This window comes from Bombyx mandarina, chromosome 23, assembly GCF_030267445.1.
Source record: "Bombyx mandarina strain Sakado chromosome 23, ASM3026744v2".
Lineage (NCBI taxonomy): Eukaryota > Metazoa > Arthropoda > Insecta > Lepidoptera > Bombycidae > Bombyx > Bombyx mandarina.
The window spans coordinates 20,434,782-20,461,145 of record NC_143229.1 but is presented as its reverse complement, the minus strand read 5'-3'; the positions used below and the strand labels follow the sequence as shown (position 1 = coordinate 20,461,145).

Sequence of the window (26,364 nt, the reverse complement as noted above, 5' to 3'; positions counted from 1 at the left end):
TATTTCACCGGCCTTCTCCAAGCTGTAATCTATCCAGATTTATCAGTTTCTTTTTGGCACTAGTCGTGACCTCCAGTTTCACTCGGGTTTTGTGATGCTACTCTAGCTTAAGTTTTAGAGAGCTGAAAATTAAGCTTCGAGATACATTTTTTAATCAAATAAAAAAAATGTAATAATAAATCGTCACAATTTGCGTGCGTTATTTTAATATTTGATAGTTTTATTTAAGTAAGTGTATCCCGCGTCACCCCCCATCCGGGGGCTGCCAGCTCGTCCATCAATCGTAAATAAAGAGAACATTTTTGTGTTTTGTTAATTTTAATCTAAGTATTTTATTAGCTGCGTCGTAAACACGTAAATTCTCGATTGCTCTTGTTTTCGAGCCCAGTGTATAGTCATCTATTTAAATTTAACAAGCGGCCCGCTCGGGCTCCGCTCGGGTCTTTAACAAAAATTTCAACGATATTTGACGTTGTTTTATTTTATTAAATAAAAGAACACTTATTGCGGTATAACTATAATAGTAAAAGAACTCTTATTGCGAACTATAATAGACATATGCTGTCGCGATACTTTTTGTAAATAATGTGTTCTACAAAGTCGTAGTACATTATTTTGTTCTATCATGAATAGTTTTCGCAGGGCACGCAATGTAAATAATATTTTAAGTAATTTTTTTACACCTTGGGTTACATTATTAGACTTTTAGTAAGTATCCCTAATTTTTTTCAAAAAAGTTTAGGGATGGGGAAGAAGCCTATGTCATTCGGGAATAGTGTAGCTTCCAAAGAGTGAAAGGATTTTTCAAATCGGTTCATTAGTTTCGGAGCCTATTCAATACAAACAAACAAACAAATCTTTCCTCTTTATAATATTAGTATAGATTAATTAATTAAATCCAAACTACTCATTTAACTACATGTTTAGATTTATGTGTTATTTCTGAGACGGGTCCACCTGATTATATAAATGGTTACGAAAGCCACGGATATCAGGAACTTATTGCCGGACATTACTCACTCTATTGTATTCGGGTCCAGATTGTAGATCAGTGCGTCCTGTGGAGATAGTCTGGCTTGCAATTTCCGGACATTGTCGGACTTGAAATCCCACTCGCGCATCGAAAAGAACGTTAGCACCTTACACATTCCCTGGAGACGTTCGCTAATGGTAATTAAACTTAATCTGAAAGGGAAATTAAACTATTTAACTTATCAACACGACAAAATAATAGAACAACGAACTACCGCCCCGCGCCCGCCCCGCGCCCTCCCCGCGCGCCTATTGAGCAATAGAACATTTTAAACATACCTTGATTTAATTCCGATCATTCGAGAACAATACTCCGCCATATGTAACGGGATCGTCTGTGTTATTAACTGCAATATATTAAGAAGATATCTGTAAAGAAAAGCAGTACGAGTTAATTTAGATGAAATATCAATATTTAAAAACGGGTATCGTTAACAGAACAGCACTAAGTTTCATGACTATTTACATCTGTGGCTGTGACGGGAAATCTGAACATCAGATATCTACACCTGATCATGCGGCGCACCCGATGAAAAGTGGTTAAAGATGTCCTTCAACATCACCAATGACATAAACAACTCATTTTTTTTTTCTACTATGCTGATAGCCTTGCGAGGCTATTTCAGCTTCGCCCTAACTTGTGTAGGTGAGCTCACGGGCTCAAACCGGAGTGGTGCTAACACTGGCCCTAGTAAGAGCAGTGCTTCGCAGAATCTACCCCCGGATCAGAAACGCGACCCACTAAGAAGATCCGGCGAGAAACTCAGTGGACTGTGTCCGTGGGCTAATTCGCTCGTGTTGTAAATAAGTGGTACTAAGTTCTAGTACGTGCTAGCAGCGCCATCTACAGTCCGGGGTCTACGTGTGTTGACATACTCGTTCTCCACGGCAGCTCCGCTCGGGTACCAATATGTTTTGTCCAGGGGATGTTCAATCAGCAACTTTTTGATCGCCATCTCAAACTGCGCCCACGTGGTCGAGTTCCTCCCGCTGCTGCAGTTGTACACGCGAACCTCGTCCAGTCTGGGAACCAAAACCACTAATCATCTGTAGTTTTACATTTACTACATCAAATTTATACATGAAGAAAAGATACAGGAATATTTTTTTTGTTGCATAGATGGATGGACGAGCTCACAGCCTACCTGGTGTTGAGTGGTTACTGGAGCCCATAGACATCTACAACGTAAATGCCGCCACCCACCTTAAGATATGAGTTCTAAGGTTCTCAGTATAGTCACAACGGCTGCACCGCCCTTCAAACCGAAACGCATTACTGCTTCACGGCAGAAATAGGCAGGGTGGTGGCACCTACCCGTGCGGACTCACAAGAAGTCTAATACCACCAGTAAAATAAATAAATAAACAGGTTTACGAAAACAATGATTCGATTGTGTGACTTCTGTGTTTGATCAACTTAACATTGAATGAATTTTATGACATTATTTGCCTTTGTTATTGGTTGCGCGCACTTGTGATTCAAACAAATAGGGCTTCATACATACTTATCCACGGCGGTCTCCCAGGCGGCCGCTATCAGCGTGTCAATAGCTATGTCCACTGGAATCATGTCCGCCTTAGCTGACCTCTTGCAGCAGAAGAAATGCAGTAAGCCCTTCCCGGCTGCCACCAGCACGCCGCTGGGGCCATTTAGGTTCTCGATCCAACCAGGGAAGGGATGACGAAGAGCAGATATTACTAGAAGTAAGGGTTCATTTTAGAAGTAAGTACCCAAATCGTCAAGACATCTTTGTGCGTTTGATTGTAACTGACAACGTCCTTGAGTTTTGGAACACCTCGGCGTGGTATCGGCCCAGGGTACGTAGTTCGAGAGACAGGAGAACCAACCGCATGGAGGAGGTCGCGATCCTCGGTTGTAAGGGACCATCGAGGAGGGCTATTGGTATTGTCTTGAATTAGCAGTTATCATTCCAGCCTCGGACACGCTCCGCTCACATTCTGTTTCCGTGCAAACACATTTAATGGACAAAAGTCCGGTGTCGCTCTCACTGAAACTTATCAACTTACAGCTCTAAGTTAACAGAGTTATATCGCTTTTCACATACACTTCGGTATATAATGGGAATGAACACGAGTCTTTCATAAGACAATTATAACCATAATCAACCCCGCATCAGTCAATATATTAGCTGATAATCTTACCAATCGTGGGTCTGAAGATGGCCACGGGGTATTTCCTGTTGGTCCGCTCAGCCACTGCGTTCTCCGCGAGCGCCTTCGTGAACGTGTACGTGTTGGGTTTCGGACTTATCAACCTTTAACGGAAGAACAATCATTGGAGTGTCATCATCACGTCGGCTGAATTTCTTCTTATCTGTTTATATACCTCGAAAACTATGCATACCTACGTGGGTAGTTTTATGTGGTTTTTGGATATACATGTTTTACAGTTATAGACGGTTTAGTGTATGGTTTTATTACCTGCCCCTGGAGTCGTTCCCGAAGCCCCTGGAGATCACAACGTGACCGCCGCCGCCGCGCCGCCGCCGCTCTCAGTTGTATTGGCACGGCGGCTGTGCCCATTGTGGACCACAACGCATACTTTCAATATGGCAGAAATAGGCAGAACGGTGGTACGTATATTGTCCAGACTCGCAATCTGCTTTATCACCAGCTGCCACGTACCACATACCAGTCAGCGGTCGCGGTGAGCTCATATAGTACTCAGAGAACGCTGGTATCCGTTATTGTGAGTGAATCGCTTAGTCGCCCTTCACATCACTATGTCAGCTATTTGCAAAGAATAATACTGGGTATTTTATAAAAACGGTCCATACAAAAAGATGTGCTGAAGATTGTAGAAAATGAATGTATGTGGCGTTGAGTTTTTGCTATTCAAATTCAATCCAAACTAATTTCCAATTAGTGATATCAGGCTTTGGTTTGACAATGAAGGTGTGCTGGAAAGAGGCACGTTCCCTGAGTTAGTTGAATATGAGACTGGGGCTGTACCTGGGCGTGAGGTCGGCGGCGAGCTGGTCCGGCAGCGCGTCGGCCAGCGCCAGCAGCTGCTGCAGCGGCACCGGCGCCGCGTACACGCGCTCCTCCACTGTCGACAGCTCCGCGTTGCTGTACGCAGTGGACACGTGCACCAGCGCCTGCGCAACGGACTCTGTGTTCGAACACTGGTGGTAGGAGCTCTTGTAAGTCCGTACGGGTAGGTACCACCACTCCGCCTATTTCTGCCGTGAAGCAGCAATGCGTTTCGGTTTGAAGGGCGGGACAGCCGTTGTAACTACTCTGAGACCTTAGAACTTATATCTCAAGGTGGGTAGCGCATTTACGTTATAGATGTATATGGGCTCCAGTAACCACTTAACACTAGGTGGGCTGTGAGCTCGTCCACCCATGTACTTCACTGTTCCACGCGCCGACTGAAAGGATGACATATGGATTAACCGGGTTTATGTGTAAACACCAATCTGGAGAATCGATCGTGATGCTAGATCTGACGACGAGAAGCATTGCGGTCCGCAAATATGCACAGCAGTGTAGTGAAGCTCCTCGCAAAGTGGAAACGGCCCGACAGCGAGCTCAATGATTTTGTTTGTTTTAGGAATCAGCGTTGAAATGTATTAGTAGCCAGCAATACGGGCAGTATTGTGGTCCCTTCGTTTCTGGGAATATTTATATTATAGTTATAGAAAGTACGGTTTTGAGTAGGAGTTATTTGAATTTGATTTGACCAGCGCTCTCTAGCGTCAAAAGGAACACGACATTTTTGTATCCTTAAATTCGATGGTAGATGGCGCTAACGAAACATTTTTAGTTTTTCGGACAGGTTTCATGTGTATCTTACATAAATAATATAATCGATGGAATTTACAAGCGTTGTTTGGCCACAGGTAGTTAACCACTGAAACATTGTTTGTGGAGTGTTCCATGGCCAGGCAAGCACGAGGGACAGAGAGCAGGGTAGTAGAGAGAGCTCTTTGAATTTACATTTAATTTGTAAACTCAATGTATCAATAATGACTAAGGACCAATAGAGAGGGAGACCCTCACGCGGAAGTGGTAATCGATTGGTCACACATTAAGAAAGCTCGGTACCTATTGAAGAGAGCACTGATCTGGAAAGTGTCTGGCAAAAGGAAGAGAGGCCATCCCAGAACAACTTGGCGTCGCTCAGTAGAGCAGGAACTGGGTGACTTAGGAGCTAGAACAGATTGCCCAAGACCGATGCAAATGGAAGAATTTGATTCAAGCCCTACACCCCTCTCTCTCTCTTCGATCGGTCTCTCACTGCTGAGGGTCGTGACTCCGTCCGATTCCGTCAACCAGCTGTCTCCATCGATTTCGTTTTGTAGCTTGGTGGAGTGCGTCGCTGACAGGAACCTCAGTTCTTCCGCTATTTTGTCCGACCATCGTTTGGGACCTTTTCCCCGTTATTTTACCGGTCACCCAGTAGAGCGTAATAGAAAAGAAAAAAAGAGGTAGTTTATACAGTACATTGGCTGGCACCGCCGCTACAGACTGCGACATAGCCAGTGCGTTCCTCACCTCGATGTTGGGCATCCCGTCGCATATGTCCATGAGGCTCAAGACGGAGCGCACGTTCTGGTCCACCGCCTTGTTGAGGGCTTCGTCGAACTTGAGCGTCGCCGCGCTGTGGAACACCACCGACACCTGTTGAGGACAACACCGAACCTGCACTCATACCCTTCATACACCAATAATCTAAGCACGGAGGATTCATTCAAATTGATTTTACTCGAAAAGGTTGAAAGATTAATGAAAAATAACGATATTTTTCCACTTGGATTTTAACACCTAATATTAAATGGTTTCCAGAGCCCATAGACAGCAACAGCGTAACTTTTTTGGGAGTAGTCGTTGATGACTGTAGGGTCATCAGTACCGGGCGGCACAATAATGAGTCCGTAATAGAATAGGCAGTTTATTTCCGGGTGACCCTTCACTATTAATCAAAATGTCTTCCATTTTTATCTATACATTTCTGCCATCTAATAGGAAGGTCATTTGTGCCTTTGTGATCTAGATTCTACAAACTGTGTGAAAGCATTTTGTACTGCCTCCTGGGAAGAAAACTTTTTATCACGTAGAAAATTGTCGAAATCACGAAACAAATGGTAGTCCGTTGGAGTAAGGTCCGGCGAATACGGAGGGTGACGAATGGTTTCTAATTGCAGTTCCTGTAGCGTTAAAACGGTTTCTCGTACTGTATGAATGAATGAATGATGAATGATTTATTTTATTTCCGACAACAACAAGTCCATATGTGTACATAGTATCATTGATACATACTTAATATTACCAAAACCATTCAAATAAAAAAGATACATTTGTTAAAAATATCGCTCGATATGAAAGTACCGGACATCACAAGACTTATTAATGTACTTAAGTGTATTAGTAACACAAAAAGAAAGTACACAAATACTCAGTAACCTCTTTCAGTAGACCAATGGATTCCACGCTGAGACCGAGGTTGGGGGCGGTGGTGTCGCCCGGGATCAGGTACAGCTTCTCCAGCTGACCCGGACAATACTCTCTGATCACGTCAAATACCTGTAATTAAAATCTCTTTTATATTGTTATCGAAGTTGACGAGTTGACGGCCCGCTTGTAGCGGCGCCCTCGCGCAATGACGACAACACAGACGAGCGGGCGGGGGTGTCCGGGGCCGACAGTCTGATCGTAAATGTCGTCAGACTGTCGGCCCCGGACACCGCAGCCGCTAGCTGCACCGTCTTGTGACGTCAACTGCCGAACTATTCCTCGCAGAAACGTAACATTACGTTCTAATGTCTATAGCCTCCCGTGTGCTTAGTGCGAGATTTTAACGTTCTCGATAGCGTAAAAGTACACACAAACGCGCGTACACACGTTAGGGTGAAGCTGAAATAGCCTCTCAAGGCTACCAGCATAGGTAAGAAAAAAAAAATCACAACGCGAAGCCGACACTACATTTGAAAATAAATATATTTAAATCCGCGATACGTTTTGTTTCGTGATATTAACATTTTGATAGGAGTCATAAATCATTATTCATTTGGAATTTAATCTATCATTATAAGATTTGACTTATAGAATTTAATCTGGTCGCCAAAATTACATATTGTGACCATGAACAGCGAGTAGTTCGGAAACGGCAAATAATATTGTGTCCGCGACATCGTCATCCCACACGTTGATCAATTATTTGATATGCTTTATTGATGTTCTGAAATTATTCATATTTAATTATATAATATGTATGATGTAAGACTCAGTCTGGATGTAGGCGTTGGAAGCTACAGTACACAGTATTTAACATCTTGCCGGACCCCCAGATCCTCTCTCGGTACTTTTAGGACCCTCAAGCACCGGGCACCGTCCTCGTCGAACTAACCCAAGCCCACTGAGTTTCTTGTGGGTCGCGATTCCGATACGATGGCAGGTTCAGCTAAGCACTTCTCTTACGAGAGCTAGTGTTAGCAAATTCGCTGAGGTTGAGCCCGTGAACTCACCTACTTATCCGGGCTTAGCTGGAATAGCCCGCTAGCTGCCAACGAATAGGTAGGGAAAGAAAACAGTATTTAAGTATGTTTGTTTAGAGATCATATTACAGTACAGGTAAACGGGTAGTATCTCTCCCCATCCCCCAACCCCGCCCCCCCGGGTCTACCTGTGACTGCTTGAGCTGTGCGAGCCGCTTCTCTGGCGATACTTCCTTCTTCTCTCTCATCAGGAGGAAGATGCGCTCGATCTCTGGACACGTCCATAGTAATCTTTCCACCAGTACCTTAAAGTAATTATTATTAATACACAATTTATTCATCTTAAACATTGTTAAACTTTACAGCGATAGATGGTGAGAGTCGTTTTTGTTTTTATTGCTTAGATGGTTGGACGAGCTCCGCTTTTTTTAGCCATGTGACAATTATTCGCTGATAGTTTCATCGTTCAATACAATTAATTCTAGTTTAAGGTTGTTCAGAACTCATTTTAACATAATAATTGAACAGAAGAATCGACTGAAGAACACATCATCTATTCCCCGGTAGATGGCGCTACAACAAATGCAACTTACCTTTCCCATAAAACCGGTTGCTCCTGTTATGAATACGCTTTTCCCAGCGTAAAACTGCGGAATGAGAGGCTCCCGTGCATACGGAGACACTGGACGGGGTACCATGTTCAATAACCTAAAAGAAACAATTTAGTACAAAATATGAAATAATCAATATCACCTTATAGAAAACCAGCGGCCCGCTCAGGCTTCGCTCGGTTCTTTAACAAAAATTTCAAAATAAAAATACACAGAAAATTACAAACAGTTTGCATATTATTATTTTAATGATTTTTTATTTTTTTTAAATGGTATTTTATTATTATTTTTATGTTATTATTTTTTTAATTTTCGTAAAAGGTCATAAATTTATACAAAAATTATTGAGTTTACTAAGTTAGAGCTTCCCTGTAAATGATATTTGACGTTGTTTTATTTTAAATAAAAGATCACCTATTGTGGCATAACTATAACAGTTAGATATAATATGCTGTCGCGATACTTTCTGTAAATAATAATGTGTTCTACAAAGTTATAGTACATTATTTTAATCTATTATCAATAGTTTTGCGCACACGCGATGTAAATAATATATTAGGTAAGTTTTTTACACCTTGGGTTACATAATTGAAGTTTTAGTAAGGATCCCTAATTTTTGTTAAAAAAGAATATAGCCTATGTCACTTGGAGATAGTGTAGCTTCTAAACAGTCAAAGAATTTTTCAAATCGGTTCAGTAGTTTAGAGCCTATTCAATACAAACAAACAAATAAATATTTCCTCTTTATAATATTAAGTATAGATTAGTATAGACAGGGACGTCTTAAACTAGGCTGGGGCCCTTGGGCACACAAGAATTTGAGGCCCTTATGGAAAGTAAAAAAAGCGAATGATAATAACATTTTTTTACTGAGTATGAGACCATTTATTATAGGTAATCAAATACAGTATGATATAATATGTCATTAATGATATTAGAATGCTGCTGGTTTTTTGGTTACGATTTCGATAACGGTTTCTTTCGGGATTTCTGTTGAGCAAAATCTTCTATTATAGGCATAGCATATGCCTTGTAAATACCTTCTGATTACTGATTCGTGAAAAAGTGTAATGTGTCCGACAAAAATGTTTTGAGAATAAACGTGTGTGAGAAATTGTCGGTCTTTCGGGGCCCCCTGAGAATGGGGGCCCTGGGCACGGGTCCCGTGTGCCCTTATGATAAAGACGGTATTGAGTATAGATATAGATGACAGGGGCAATTATTAAATGTCGCTAATCGGTCAGAGATCCAACAATCAAATGTTCATGTTTTCATTAAGATGTGTATTTAGTATACCTGCTAGTACTTATAGTGCCATTGTAAACAAACAGTACGTAATACCACTCACTCCTTCAATCGTGGTCGTTAGTAAAAGCTTCTTAGGACACTAAAGAGTTAAACTTGTTGCGAACGAAAACAGAAAGAACACAGACACTCTTACTTCGTTGGTAGTTTATTTGTGAACTCCGCCAATGTCTCCTGCTGTGATAATATATTATATTAGTTTGAAACGCAAGCGACGCGGCTATTCACACCTACGCGTATATATTGTCTCGCTTCCTTCCCGGATAGTCATATTCGAGATTTTTTTTACTAAATAGAATTATATTGTTTGTGCTGCCATTTTGTTTCATATAATACTCATGATCTTAAGAATTAAACATTTTAAACATAAAAAAATATATGGTAAATGGAAATATCGGAACTGATCAGAATATATATAGCCCCGATGTCCAGGATTCGAATCCGCTGCGAGGAGCGCGCTGTACCGTTTCGTGCGGAAAGCATCCTTCTCCACCACGAGACGCTGGTAGTTATCGGGTTAGGCCGGTAGACTTTAGCGCCGCGACGGACAGGACTCTCGGTGGATGCGCCATCCGGAGCCCTTGGGCGGCGCCGTCAATTCGTATACTGGGACACTACGCAGGGTCAGACCCAGCGTGGGCCGGGGAATGCAGTGATCCGTCTCCTGGCTGTGATATGCAGGAAGCGTGTAGAGCAAGCAGTTCACGCGCCATTTTCTTGGTTATAGCCGGCTTAGGAAGGGACTCGAAACTTTTTTAACGGTAGGCAGCGGCTTAGCTCTGCCCCTGGCATTATTGACGTCCATGAGCGACTGTAACCGCTCACCATCAGGCGGACCGTATACTCGGCTACCTACAAGAGCAATAAAAATAATAATAAAAATTTAGGAGATTAGAATTTGGGCCAGATCCCTGACCCTGGATCCAAAACGAGAAGAATAATAAATACTCTTTCCTGCGTCTTTTCTTTTGACTGCAACCCACGCTTAGGGACCGAGCACACACGGTGGTCTCCGTATATATTACAAACGAGAGTTTGACGTGATGAATCAAAGCGTGGTGCCCTTCTCGGCGCAGTGACTGTGAAGATCCGTTACCATCTACCAGATAGTACGGCAGCTCATCCACCCATTTATACCAGTAAACCAGCAAGATCGTGAAGTACATTGCTTGCTAACCGTATTTCTAAAGTGAAATTTCAGTTCATTATTAGCGATCCTTTTGATGACAGCGATCTAGTTGCCCCCGAGACCGTCCGTACATGTTCCACTCTCGACGCAATATGCATAGTATTCCTTAGGGCCTTATAAGGAAATTCTCATCGGTCTACGTGTGCAGGTTTGTTGACGTCCATTAGCACTGAGCTTGGACGCGAGGCTCTGCTATTGACAGACCGGTGTGTCAACAATAGAACGATGTGACGGAAACGAAGCGAACAGCCCGCGTCCTCGGCCGCCAATTAGAACGTAATCCACACATTATTTTTGTTCAGTGGTCGAGCGGAGTCGAGAGAGCACCCACGGACCCCTGCACGTGATCTCCCCGAGCTTCCTTCGGCGGTTCCGAATCCTCCTAAGGCTGCTAACATTAAGCTAACTTCTTAGAGTTTTTTTTTACTTAGTAATAAGCACCAACACTGGCTTATTCTCTAATGGATTTCGTGGAAGTTTTATAATAGGTGTTAACGCGAGGAATCTTGCACAATTTTGTTCAATTTCCTCAGTGGCGTTCTGTGCTATGTACAAAATGGTTTATATGCCGAATTATGAAATGTATAGAAACCTAAAGCATATCTTCCCGCCCCCGCTAGCAGCTCGGCAATAGCTAGCTGTGGGTCCCCACCGCACTCTGCGACACTGAGATCACACGAAACAAATGAGAACCGCAAACATCATACGTAGCTTTTGTTTGAGCCGAGAATTCACAAGTTTACGATGATGTATAGATCGCTCCGCGTGACACACGTGATCCTCTGTCGTGTTATTATTAACTGTCAACAAACATCTAATAATATGATTTATCTTTTAACAATTCAACATAACATGAAGTGTCCTTCATCATCTTTTAAATCTTTGGTGTGTCGGAGTCTCGCGTGCATTGGAGTAACAGTTCCTAAGATGGGTCCTTAGATTATCGGAATATTGTGTTCTGTCTACTCCAACCGATCTTCGAGTTAAAACCTCAGTGTAGGCAGTTGCTATTATTGCTGTAATGATGTCCATGGACTTCGACAAACAAAGTAATTTAGCAACTGACGACCCATGTTCTAGAAGATTACCTGCCTACGCTCTCTACGTATCGAGCCTTAGATCTATTTATTTATTTATGAGGTAGGTACAAAGTACACATTACAAGCTAAAAAAAGAGACATAAAAAACAACAAGTAATTAATAATTGCTTGGAGTGATTCTTAGATTGATCTTCATGCGATGTGCGAAAAATGACATATTTCACTTGGTCAAAAATATTTGTTCAACAATAAACAAAATCACACCGGGTACTCCCCGCAGGGGGAATCGACGTTTTGATAATATTATGAGCTAACATTCCGGGCTGCCGCCCTCTGCTCTCTATCCCTGATTCTGCGACTGGTAATGGTATACCAAACAATGTATGTACCGTCCACTTTGCACTGGTATGTAGTACCTACAATTGGATTTTTAACCTCAAGCCTCAAAATTGAAGAGAACTCTGCAACCCCTCCCCGGCTGTATCCCTTGGTGGTTTTTAACGACGCCACACATACAGAGATCATTGCGAGCTCAACGTCATCGGCACTAAGCTGTCGCTCGGTCGCAGCTTACGTCGGGCAGGGCTCTGCCCTGGAGGCTCCATCCGATTTTAGCCATGACCTCTAATATGGTTCAGGGTTCCGTAATAAAAACATAAAACGTTAATAAAGACGGCCGTTGCCTGTTCCGGGAAATTGGGAATATTGGATTAGAGTCTCTCGGTTAGAGCGTTAAAATAATATTGCAATCAGTTAATAGCGGGACACAGATCGAGTGAAACTCCTTCAATATCCTCACAGTCGAGTGGAACATTCCCGCATTCACAGTCTAAACGCAATCAGTCACAATTCAAACATTCAGAGTATAATTGCACCACACGACCGAGTGCATTCATACAAGGTGTCCGCTAGTTGCTAGGTCGTTGTTGTGATTTTGATTAAATGAATACCTACTCAAAAACTACAATAATAACTTAGTTCTAGGAACATTATGTATTTATAAATAAGCAGCTTGTTTTCTCTGTTGTACCTTCGAACCGTATCACAAACTACAACAAAATTAAGTCCGAGGTGATATCTTAGGTGACTTTAAAAACTGTTCATCTACGGAACCCAGAGCCGTGCTTTACGCGACACACTTGTCCGATTTGATTATTGTAAGAGAAAGCAGCTCGACCGCGGTATTTACGCTGCGGAGTCTGGCTCGTCCGAGTGCTGACCGCGCATCCACATACGTGATCGAAACATAAATAAATACAAGACACCAATAATGTGTAATGTGTAATATCATTGATTTCAGAGTTTCCGGTACGTCCGTGGCGTAATGGGCAAGGAGCCCGGCGTGCCCGCACGGAGCGACGCGGCCAGGCACAGATGTTTGGAATCTTCTAGTCAACTTGCAATTGCACATCTATGGGACGCATGAACTGAATCCATATCCAAGGTTGGACCAGACAAAGGAACTCTTCATCAGTTTACAGCACAGACACGACATTTTGCATGCGTATTGAATGATGAGATCCTATTCTACAAGCGCCGTGACATGGCCACTGCTCTCGGGAGGGGAGTCCGACGGCGCGGGCAGGGGATTCAGCAGAGATGGCGTTCACCTCGTTCATCGTAAATCTATACAATTTTCGGTAATGTATGTCGGCAGCGTGTTCATAATACAACGCAAGGTACATGGCACCTTTTTTATTGCTTAGATGAGTTGACGAGCTCACAGCCCACGTTAGCTAGCGTTAAGTGGTTACTGGAGCCCATAGACATCTACAACGTAAATGCGCCACCCACCTTGAGATATAAGTTCTAAGGTCTCAGTATATGTAGTTACAACGGCAGCCCCACCCTTCGAACCGTGTTAGGTCTCCTTCGGAGGCGCTCGGGTAGCTGTTAGCAAATCCCACCCCTCCCGGCTGAGCCTTTGCTCGCCCACCTGTCCTGGTGAAACTGGAAAGGCCTCCGGGCCACAAGTAATCTTTCAATCATAAAAAAAAAAAAAAAAAAACCTTCGAACCGAAACGCATTACTGCTTCACGGCAGAAATAAGCAGTGCGGTGGTACCTACCCGTGCGGACTCACAAGAGGTCCTACCACCAATATTTACGCTTATGTAATTTTCAGGGTTTCAAAATACTTCGTCATAATCAGTTCAGTGCGTGAAAATGTAACAAACAGACTCACGTTCGTATTAATACAAATATCATTTTCTATTTATCTTTTAACATCAAACAGTATAAAAGTAAATTTAAATAATATTTGAATGAAAATAACTTTTTTGTTCCATTGCATTTTAATGAAAAAATGTAAAAACAGACTATTTAGATAATAATAACTCAACATAATTCTAACATAATAATATGTGTTGTTGAATAATTACATGATAATAAGAGACGTCAAGTGAAGTCATTCAAGAAAAATTTTTTTTAGAAAACTAAAGAATTTTCGGCAATGAAGGTTTTTCTTTACATACATACACACAATAGTATGTATGTATTGATGTTATTCCTACATCGTGGAGATCGTTCGCGAACAATTTCCCTAACCTAAGCATCAGCCCGTCGAGTTTCTCGCCGGATCTTCTCAGCGAATCGCGATTCCGAGTCGGTAATAGATTCATTCGCGAAGCAGCTGCCCTTGAGTTGTTAGGCGCTTGAGCTTGAGCTGTTAGCGATTCCCACCCCTCCTGGCTGAGCCTTTGCTCGCCCACCTGTCCTGGTGAAACTGGAAAGCCCTCCGGGCCACCAATAATCCCTCAATCATAAAAAAAACATGTTCGCTCTCTCTAATACGTATGCTCTTAATATGTATTTGAGAGAGTACCAATGATGTCCGGGAGGTATCGAGGGGTCGTTGCGAGACCCGAGTGAATAGCCACTGAATGTAGAATGTCTTTGTTCCGTCGGTGGCTCATATCGATTACCGTATCATCGTATTGGCAAGTTTCATGACGACGCGACAATTAATTAGAACCGGGTGGAAATTGATTTGGAAGATTTTCATTCATACTAATTCATTATTATTCATAAATTCATATTAATCAAAGAACTTAGTCATTTCTCTTGGAGTTTTCCTTACATAAAGGAACTAATGAAGACGTTCGAAACGTTAGTGGTGAATCAGCAGGACTCAAAGTGCACTAAGGTAATTAGGCATCAGTTTGGTACCAATTTTTAGTAGTTTTTGACGGTAAGTACAACTTACAAGAGAAGTTCACAACAAGTCATCAAAATATCACCAACAAAGATGCTGACTCCGGCTGGGAATAAATCCCGCGCGTGAAACAGTCGGCACAGTCAAAAAAGTTACTTACAAAAAAGAGTGTGACAACAAATGTTATGGTAAAAAAATATATTTGCACCAACGATAATTAACCTTCGGAACATTTTAATACAAAATATATAATGTGGGCTGACTCATTTTACGCCAAAAAAATATCTAAACAAGGTTGTAATTTCACATTGAACTTACGTGGGCGGCGCGGCGGTGTCGCATTCACCTTCGCCTTCAATCACTATTTGTGGCAAACGGGTTTGTAATTATGATTTATTTATTATTAATGCGCGTATATTATTATAATATACGTTAATATTTAAGAAACAAAACTTTTAACCTTAAAGTGTCGTAATTATGGTCTGTTTTAAACCTGTCGTTTTAAGCCTGCACATAACTAGTCAAGGTCATAAGTATTGTCACACAGTAAAAACTTTTCTTTTAGAATGCTGGCCACAAAAAAGTTTATTGAATTCGAATTTCGAATTGTTCATGAAAATAAAAATGTATACTTTTAGAATTTTACTCATTTTTAAATATGGAGTGGACGCTTAAAGAAGACCGTGTTGCAGTTATTGCGTTGCATCGTTGCGGTTACGCGCCAATTCAAATTTTTAACATACTGAAAAATTTGAATATAACCAAAAGATTCGTTTATAGTACATCAAACGATACAATGAAGACTCTAGTGTAGATGACAGGTCAAGAAGTGGTCGCCCTCGGTCTGTTAGGACTCCAGCAGTGATAAAAGCTGTGAAGGCGCGAATTCAAAGAAATCCCAAACGTAAGCAGAAACTGTTGGCCCTTCAGATGGGGTTAAGCAGAACCACGGTGAAAAGGGTGTTAAATGAAGACTTAGGGCTTCGGGCATATCGAAGAAAAACACGACATCGTTTGAATGCTCGTCTAATGGGCCTGAGACTGAAGAGAAGCCGCGCTTTGTTGAAGCGGTACGCGGGAAAAAAATATCGGGAAATTCTTTTTTCGGATGAAAAAATTTTTACCGTAAAAGAGAGCTACAACAAACAAAATGATAAGGTGTACGCACACAGTAGTGAAGAAGCGAGCAACCGTATTCCGCGTGTCCAACGAGGTCATTTTCCATCCTCACTCATGGTATGGTTGGGAGTTTCTTATTGGGGCTTAACAGAGGTACATTTTTGTAAGAAAGGTGTAAAAACGAATGCAGTTATGTATCAAAATACAGTCCTGACCAACCTTGTGGAATCTGTTTCTCATACCATGTTCAATCTGTAGACCTGTAGTGGCTGTAGTGGCTCCTCGATGCAGATTTTACTAGTTTTACTACTTCCTCCCTTTTAACTCTTTCTTTCCACCAACTCTAGAATTTCTCCCTACTCCCTATTTCTGGAGAGCTACTTAATATCTTCATACGAATGAGGATTAAGCAGAGTATTTCCCGGGGATAGCGGCGGTGCTTTGCCATTCCATCTTTTACCAGCAGACGTCCGCTCGGTGGAAGACTTGTTTTTTTTTATTGCTTAGATGGGTGGACGAGCTCACAGTCCACCTGGTGTTAAGTGGTTACTAGAGCCCATAGACATCTACAACGTAGACGCGCCACCCACCTTGAGATACAAGTTCTAAGGTCTCAGTATAGTTACCACGGCTGCCCCACCCTTCAAACCGAAACGCATTACTGCTTCACGGCAGAAATAGGCGGGGCGATGGTACCTATCCGCGCGGACTCACAAGGGGTCCTACCACCAGTAATTACGCAAATTATGATTTTGCGGGTTTCATTTTTATTACACGATGTTATTCCTTCACCGTGGAAGTCAATCGTGAACATTTGTTGAGTACGTATTTCATTAGAAAAATTGGTACCCGCCTGCGGGATTCGAACACCGTTGCACCGCTCAACACGAATGCACCGGACGTCTTATCCTTTAGGCCACGACGACATCCCATAAACCTGGTCAACAGGGTAGTCAATGTTTAGTTTAAACTCAAGGTTGTGAGAGGCTTAAACGACGAAAGGGAGATCTTCCCTCGAGCGGGTGATGTTGCTCGGTAGACTGTCGCGTCGCGGCGTCGGTCCGCATGTTGTTGTTCGGAACTTCTATATGCGCAAGCTCATCTTGAAAATGTCGTAAATGAGATTCAGGCATCTATCAAATATCTTGTACGAGTATTGTATGATGGCTACCGCCACGAGCTAAAGAGTTGCTTGACTTCGGATTCGGAGACAGCTGAATTGCCACTAAATTCCTACAGATGTGAATTGTCAACTCTAAATTCCAATTTCGGTATGTTTGTTTTATTTAAAAATAATCTTGTATTGAATAAAAACAATCTTAACAACATGCAAATATTCGAATTTATTTTCAAAACTAAAATTAATTATTATTTCCACGCGCTCTGTCATTATGACAAATAACAGATCGATTAGAATAATTTCATAATGGATGATCAGTAGGCCGCGCACGTGGGCTCGGTCCGAATCGGGGGCCGTCCGTGGCCGGCGCGGCGGGCGCCGAGGCCGCGGTGAGGAAACGTCTAGAGCAGTTGCACATCGGTCGATTTGGGCCTAGACATGTTTGTGCGCATTTGAGCTGATGCAGCCTCTACGGAAGGATTCAGGGCGTGAGGGCCGTCCGTGTATCCTGACTAGCACGTTGACCGTCGTGGCGGCACACTACCATCAGAACTGCACCAATATATTATTATGTGTTGTTATATGTCAATTGTAGTAACAGGGGTTAGGAGGAAGAACAATCAAAAAATCAATGTGTTTTTTGAAGTTATACTTCTTTAGGCGCGTTATGAAAAATTGATGAGAGTGAAATTTTACGATGCGCGCGCACCGTGACACAAAATTAACACAAGAGCCCTGCATTGCGTCCCGCTCGATCCTCCCGCGCTCGCTAATATCGAAGCATCAGTGTGCCGAATCTCACTGACGGGACACGCGCCGATCGTTATCGCGTCCGTTTATCTTCCACCGGATAAGATCGTTCTAAGCAGTGATATCGAGGCGCTGCTCGGTATGGGGAGCTCTGTCATTCTGGCGGGCGACCTAAATTGTAAACACATCAGGTGGAACTCACACACCACAACCCCGAATGGCAGGCGGCTTGACGCGTTAGTCGATGATCTCGCCTTCGATATCGTCGCTCCGCTAACCCCGACTCACTACCCGCTAAATATCGCGCATCGCCCGGATATACTCGACATAGCGTTATTAAAAAACGTAACTCTGCGCTTACACTCGATCGAAGTAGTTTCAGAGTTAGATTCAGACCACCGTCCCGTCGTTATGAAGCTCGGTCGCGCTCCCGATTCCGTTTCCGTCACGAGGACTGTGGTGGATTGGCACACGCTGGGCATCAGCCTGGATGAATCTGATCCACCATCGCTCCCGTTTAACCCGGACTCTATCCCGTCTCCTCAGGATACCGCTGAAGCCATAGACATCTTAACGTCACACATCACCTCGACATTAGATAGGTCATCGAAGCAAGTTGTAGCGGAGGACTTCCTTCACCGCTTCAAATTGTCCGACGATATTAGGGAACTCCTTAGAGCTAAGAACGCCTCGATACGCGCCTACGACAGGTATCCTACCGCGGAAAATCGTATTCGAATGCGTGCCCTACAACGCGACGTAAAGTCTCGCATCGCCGAAGTCCGAGATGCCAGATGGTCTGATTTCTTAGAAGGACTCGCGCCGTCCCAAAGGTCTTACTACCGCTTAGCTCGTACTCTCAAATCGGATACGGTAGTAACTATGCCCCCCCTCGTAGGCCCCTCAGGCCGACTCGCGGCGTTCGATGATGACGAAAAAGCAGAGCTACTGGCCGATACATTGCAAACCCAGTGCACGCCCAGCACTCAATCCGTGGACCCTGTTCATGTAGAATTAGTAGACAGTGAGGTAGAACGCAGAGCCTCCTTGCCACCCTCGGATGCGTTACCACCCGTCACCCCGATGGAAGTTAAAGACTTGATCAAAGACCTACGTCCTCACAAGGCTCCCGGTTCCGACGGTATATCCAACCGCGTTATTAAACTTCTACCCGTCCAACTCATCGTGATGTTGGCATCTATTTTCAATGCCGCTATGGCGAACTGTATCTTTCCCGCGGTGTGGAAAGAAGCGGACGTTATCGGCATACATAAACCCGGTAAACCAAGAAATCATCCGACGAGCTACCGCCCGATTAGCCTCCTCATGTCTCTAGGCAAACTGTATGAGCGTCTGCTCTACAAACGCCTCAGAGACTTCGTCTCATCCAAGGGCATTCTCATCGATGAACAATTCGGATTCCGTACAAATCACTCATGCGTTCAACAGGTGCACCGCCTCACGGAGCACATTCTTGTGGGGCTTAATCGACCAAAACCGTTATACACGGGAGCTCTCTTCTTCGACGTCGCAAAAGCGTTCGACAAAGTCTGGCACAACGGTTTGATTTTCAAACTATTCAACATGGGTGTGCCGGATAGTCTCGTGCTCATCATACGGGACTTCTTGTCGAACCGCTCTTTTCGATATCGAGTCGAGGGAACCCGCTCCTCCCCACGACCTCTCACAGCTGGAGTCCCGCAAGGCTCTGTTCTTTCACCCCTCCTATTTAGCTTATTCGTTAACGATATTCCCCGGTCGCCGCCGACCCATTTAGCTTTATTCGCCGACGACACGACTGTTTACTATTCCAGTAGAAACAAGTCCCTAATCGCGAAGAAGCTTCAGAGCGCAGCCCTAGCCCTAGGACAGTGGTTCCGAAAATGGCGCATAGACATCAACCCAGTGAAAAGTACTGCGGTGCTATTTCAGAGGGGAAGCTCCACACGGATTTCCTCCCGGATTAGGAGGAGGAATCTCACACCCCCGATTACTCTCTTTAGACAACCCATACCCTGGGCCAGGAAGGTCAAGTACCTGGGCGTTACCCTGGATGCATCGATGATATTCCGCCCGCATATAAAATCAGTCCGTGACCGTGCCGCGTTTATTCTCGGTAGACTCTACCCCATGATCTGTAAGCGGAGTAAAATGTCCCTTCGGAACAAGGTGACACTTTACAAAACTTGCATTAGGCCCGTCATGACTTACGCGAGTGTGGTGTTCGCTCACGCGGCCCGCACACACATAGACACCCTTCAATCTCTACAATCCCGCTTTTGCAGGTTAGCCGTCGGAGCTCCGTGGTTCGTGAGGAACGTTGACCTACACGACGACCTGGGCCTCGAATCTATACAGAAATACATGAAGTCAGCGTCGGAACGGTACTTCGATAAGGCTATGCGTCATGATAATCGCCTTATCGTAGCCGCCGCTGACTACTCCCCGAATCCTGATCATGCAGGAGCCAGTCACCGTCGACGCCCTAGACACGTCCTTACGGATCCATCAGATCCAATAACCTTTACACTAGACGCCTTCAGCTCTAGGAGCAGGCTTAGGGACCTCGGTAACCGTACTCGTCGAACTCGACAAAGAGTTCGCCGTGCAACCTAACCCATGAATCAGCTCGCTGAGCTTCTCGCCGGATCTTCTCAGCGGGTCGCGATTCCGATCCGGTAGTAGATTCATTCGCGAAGCAGCTACTCTTGAGTTGTTAGGTCTCCTTCGGAGGCGCTCGGGCAGCTGTTAGCAAATCCCACCCCTCCTGGCTGAGCCTTTGCTCGCCCACCTGTCCTGGTGAAACTGGAAAGGCCTCAGGGCCACCAGTAATCCCTCAATCATAAAAAAAAAAAAACAAAATTAACAGAATGAAGTTGCCCACTAAATCGCTCATTAAAATACGATCGACGTAACTTGGCGAGTCTGAATATAGCCGCAGGTGAACTTTCGCGCATGTGCACTCGTAAAAAAAAGTGTTATTAACATTCATTTTTTAGTAATATAAATGACAAAATTATTATTTAATATAATTCATACTAAATATTATTAAATTATTAACGTTAAATAATTATTTAATATTAAAAAAAAAGAAATAAATTTAATAAAAATAAAGTATAACTTCTTACGCGCGTACATAAGTACACGCACCCTTTTTTGCAAATATTGTGAGAAAACAACGGGCCCACACGGCCCACGTGATGGTGAGTGGTTATCGTCGCCCATGGACTTTAGCAATGCCAGGGACAGAGCCAAACCGCTACTTGCCGTTAAATAGATTCTCTCCACAAGCCTCGTTTGAAGAAGGATATGTCATAGCGCTCGGGAAACACCGTGGAGGGGAGCTCATTCCAAAGTCGTATGATATGTGGCAGAAAAGACCTCTGGAAACGCACTGTGGATGAACGCAGTGGATTTAGGTAGTATGGATGAACTCTACTCCGGTGACGAGCGGTGCGGTGGTAAAAACTAGATGATCATCTCAAACTATTCCTCAGAGTATTACCCATGGAACATACGGTACAAAATACAGAGGGAACCGGGGTCCCTCCGCAGACCCAGAGGTTCCAAACGATCCGTGTCATTTCTTCACATTTCGCCGATTTCACTATGACAGGCACGAGCGCTGGTGGCGGCCCACTGGACTGGACTCTGTGTCTGGTCTGGCGAGAACGTGTCAACTGTCGTATACGACAACCCCTCACAGGGCGCCCGCGACAGCTCCCGACCATACCACCCAACCCTGAATCAAATTCCTACTGTGATTTCAGTGGTCTTGTACACTATAACAATAGCAGAGACAAAACAAGTCTGCTAAGTTTATTTCGTCTCATTTCCTTTGTCTATTATCTTTACAGACGGTCGAGCTTATTGCCCACCAGATGGAAATTAAGTATTCAGTCATTTTTATTTAAATTAAATTTGTCGTCCGTGACCGCGAAAATTTTAAGCTGTTTACTATTAACGCGAGATTAATCCTTAAAACTAGTTTTCGTTACTCTGAGATTCGTTCTTTATGTGATTGGACGGCACCTTGAGAAGACTAATACATTAACATAATAACATCAAAAACGACCGCAAAACACTGTCTCGGAGCGTCCGGCGGCGCGCAGAGCTGCGTCACTAGACCAAATAAACAACTCCAGTCGAAGGCTCGCGTTATGAGAAATACTAATACCTACGGTCTTATTCTGAGAACAGCGGAACAAACTAACATTGAGTTACCATCGCTGCTAAGGTCAAAAATTACTATGTAAATCAGATCCAAAACGCAAGGACACAAATAAACCAATATTCTCTTAAACAATGTTCGACAATTTTGCCAACAAAAAAACCGACGGTAAACCCAATACCATGATGGCAGCATTGTCCATGTTAGTACCAGCACACTATACACACACTCTAAGTACTGACACATATTCATTCCGGTTACAATGTGCTCAGGCAAGTTTTTTATTAACCGCGTAAAAGTTAACTCAAATTTGTTTGAAATTGGAAGAGCGGAGTAGCAGTTGGGACATAGGGGACGCTTACCGTTAAGAAAAGTCGCCCTAAGCACACTGATATAAGAACACAATAACGGTGATCGAAGAGCTACTTATTATTAGTAATGGGAAAGCGAACTCATGGGGCAACCGGCGTCCCCGGTACCTTGGAGCACGAGGCCGTACTCTCGGTGTTAGAGCTGATCTCCCACCCTCTTGACTTAGACACAGCTTCTCAGCCGAAAGAGACAGGGTTGTGACGCCCACGCTTTTCTTGGTAAGTCAAGAGGAATTCGCCTGACTTTCGTCTCCGCTTTGGGAATGGTAGGCGGTTAAGCATAAAGCTTGCCGTCTCGTCAGTGGCGGCCGGGGGAAGCTGAAGCTTTTCGTGCTGAGCGTCAGCATCCCCACCAGGCTTATAGTCGTCGAATTAGACGAAGCTTACTTGGTACCTCGCTGCGTGAGAACCAGCGCCGGTCATCACTCACCTGGGTGCTCTTTCGCAAGACAGAGGTGTAGGCTCTTCCCTATTGACTAGTCGCACAAGGAACTATTTTATGTCACAGCATTAATCACAAACAACACAATATCCTATTCATAATTGAGTAGTGACGGCATGTTGAATAGGTGTAAAATGGTTGTTTGTACGAGATGGCGGAAACATTCGCTTACGTTTATGAAGTGTTAATTAAAATGAGACAATGCGTAATTTAAAGCGTCGGTTTGCTGCTCTACGTGCTCCGGGCGACAGGTACACTCATCATCATCATTCTCCTGCCCTTCTCCCACTCACCTGGGGTCCATACTCCTCTATCATACACCATTTCTTCGCTCACTCCCCTCTACCACAAATCGTCTTTCACGAAATCCATCCATTTTTTCTTAGATCTACCTCTTCCTCAAAAGCCTTCCACATTCATAGTTAAAACTCTCTTAACAATAACAGGTAAGCATTAAGTTCATAGCAACCGCAGATATTGATAACTTCAACTTTCAATATCACTACTTCATCTGTTTCTAGATTTAAAATGACGTAACTAAATAATTACCCGCACATTGTGTCCTACTGGTGGTACGACGTCTTGTGAGTCCGCACGGGTGGGTACCACCACCCCGCCTATTTCTGCCGTGAAGCAGTAATTCTTTTCGGGTTAAAGGACGGAGCAGGCATTGTTACTATACTGACTCCTTAGAACTCTTGTCTCAAGTTGGGTGGCGGCATTTATGTTGTAGATGTCTATGGGCTCAAGTAATCATTTAATACCTGGTGGGCCGTGAGCTTGTCCACCCAACTTAGCAATAAGAAATACTAGCTGGATAGCTACACAGACCTCTCAAAAAGCATTTAAATTACAAAATTTCGACTGGAGTCATGTTTCTAATATATTATTGTTTCAATATATGATAAAACGTAATCTACTTCAGGCCATAGTCCATTAGGACTTAACATTAGATGAGTCGTCTGTCCATCCAGAACACGAAAAAGATGAGTTGCCGCCCATTAAATAATAATATTATTATGTTCTAACTGTAACGACCTCAATGCGCGACACGTCTCCAAGTGTATTTTAAGTTCAAATAGTGGCTAGCGGAAGGCAGAGGCCCGGTTGCGTCTCTGACATTGCCAGTGTCAATGTCACACGCTATACAGAACGACGGATCCAAAGTTTTTTACATAAAATTGATCATATCTGTGGTGCAACGGCTACCTGGTGCTAAGTGGTTTACCAGAGCTCATGGATATCAACGACGTGGATGTTGCCACCCATCATGAGACATGAGACTGCCAATCTTGTAGCACAGTAGCTACAGCTGCATCTGCCCAGCTCCTACGAACTAACACGAGTGATCGTGAGTAATATAGTCGCGGTAGTAATGAACAGGTATCATCAGTGTATATATCTTATATATAAAATTCTCGTGTCATAATGTTAGTTACCATACTCCTCTGAAACGGTTTGACCGATTTTTATGAAATTTTATATGCATGTTTAGTAGGTCTGAGAATCGGCTACTAGGTATCTATTTTTCATACCCCTAAGTGATAAGGTTGTCCACCCCTAACATTTATTTTTTATTTTTTGGACATTTTTTTTTTGTTATACTCGTAATAAGGCATTATGTGATTGAATGAGGTTTTGTTATTTTTATATTCCATCATCATTCACAGCGCTACATGCCATCTTTCACTCATTTATCATATTCTTACACACTTACAATTAGTTAAGTTTTCTTTTTCTACACTAGAAATTCCCTAGCAATCTTATATATGGCAAAATAACGTTTGTCGGGTCAGCTAGTCTTTATATATTATAACTAGTCAGGTCATAAGTATTGTCACACAGTAAAAACTTTTCTTTTAGAATGCTGGCCACAAAAAAGTTTATTGAATTCGAATTTCGAATTGTTCATGAAAATAAAAAATGTATACTTTTAGAATTTTACTCATTTTTAAATATGGAGTGGACGCTTAAAGAAGACCGTGTTGTAGTTATTGCGATGCATCGTTGCGGTTACGCGCCAATTCAAATTTTGAACATACTGAGAAATTTGAATATAACCAAAAGATTCGTTTATCGTACAATCAAACGATACAATGAAGACTCTAGTGTAGATGACAGGTCAAGAAGTGGTCGCCCTCGGTCTGTTAGGACTCCAGCAGTGATAAAAGCTGTGAAGGCGCGAATTCAAAGAAATCCCAAACGTAAGCAGAAACTGTTGGCCCTTCAGATGGGGTTAAGCAGAACCACAGTGAAAAGGGTGTTAAATGAAGACTTAGGGCTTCGGGCATATCGAAGAAAAACAGGACATCGTTTGAATGCTCGTCTAATGGACCTGAGACTGAAGAGATGCCGCGCTTTGTTGAAGCGGTACGCGGGAAAAAAATATCGGGAAATTCTTTTTTCGGATGAAAAATTTTTTACCGTAGAAGAGAGCTACAACAAACAAAATGATAAGGTGTACGCACACAGTAGTGAAGAAGGAGCAACCGTATTCCGCGTGTCCAACGAGGTCATTTTCCATCCTCGCTCATGGTATGGTTGGGAGTTTCTTATTGGGGCTTAACAGAGGTACATTTTTGTAAGAAAGGTGTAAAAACGAATGCAGTTGTGTATCAAAATACAGTCCTGACCAACCTTGTGGAACCTGTTTCTCATACCATGTTCAATAACAGGCACTGGGTATTCCAACAAGATTCGGCGCCAGCTCATAGAGCGAAGAGCACACAAGACTGGCTGGCGGCGCGTGAAATCGACTTCATCGGGCACGAAGACTGGCCCTCCTCCAGTCCAGATTTGAATCCGTTAGATTACAAGATATGGCAACACTTGGAGGAAAAGGCGTGCTCAAAGCTTCATCCCAATTTGGAGTCACTCAAGACATCCTTGATTAAGGCAGCCGCCCATATTGACATGGACCTCGTTCGTGCTGCGATAGACGACTGGCCGCGCAGATTGAAGGCCTGTATTCAAAATCACGGAGGTCATTTTGAATAAACTTTAGTGTCATAAGAATCTATGTTTTGTTAAGTTCATTTTGGTATATGAATTTTTACATAATGAATAAACTTGTTTCAATTATTTTACATTAAGCATGTGACAGAATTTATGACCTGACTAGGTATATTTCTTCTGTGCGTGTGTTTGTCACTGAGCTTAAATTATAATTAGCGTAATTACTATACGATTGGGATAAACCATATAAGTCCTAAGATGGAATTTACATATTATGTCTAAGGGAATCGCTAACCATTTAAAACAGGGTGGACCGTTAGCTCGTCCATCATCCAGTGGCGTAATGACTGTTGGTAGGGTGTTTTGAGGTAGGCAGTTGCTCCACGCACCTTAGTTACTTATTACCAAGTGTTCCGTCAGCTCATCGACAAGTCTCTATGTATAGCTCAGCAATGAAATGGTGAAATACCATTTCCATCTGTTTCAGGAACAAAACCCAACACCCTGTGTACATAAATAAGACCACTACTCACCGTTTTGGATTCCCAAAAAATGTATAAAGAAATAAAATGATATCGAAACACAATTTCCACTGTGGACTGCACCGCGCCGCGACTCTGACTGAGCGCGGAGCACCGCGGTCTA

General features: G+C 43.3%; 1 protein-coding gene across 2 annotated transcripts; it reads right to left on the bottom strand.

Moving 5' to 3' along the window:
• Nucleotides 1-820: 820 nt before the first annotated feature.
• On the bottom strand, nt 821-26,364 carry LOC114240690 (putative fatty acyl-CoA reductase CG5065). 2 transcript variants are annotated; one of them, XM_089737681.1, is made up of 11 exons: nt 26,253-26,284; nt 8,087-8,201; nt 7,682-7,798; nt 6,463-6,582; nt 5,554-5,679; nt 4,006-4,151; nt 3,196-3,308; nt 2,538-2,730; nt 1,861-2,055; nt 1,312-1,401; nt 821-1,185 (listed from the first exon to the last, which is right to left on the bottom strand). In XM_089737681.1, exons 2-11 carry the CDS (start codon nt 8,189-8,191, stop codon nt 1,017-1,019), a joined length of 1,374 nt encoding a protein of 457 aa, XP_089593807.1. In that variant the 5' UTR covers nt 8,192-8,201; nt 26,253-26,284; the 3' UTR covers nt 821-1,016. The 2 variants fall into 2 exon arrangements, with proteins under 2 accessions (XP_089593807.1, XP_089593806.1); XM_089737680.1 differs by having other exon boundaries at nt 844-1,185; nt 1,909-2,055; nt 26,253-26,364.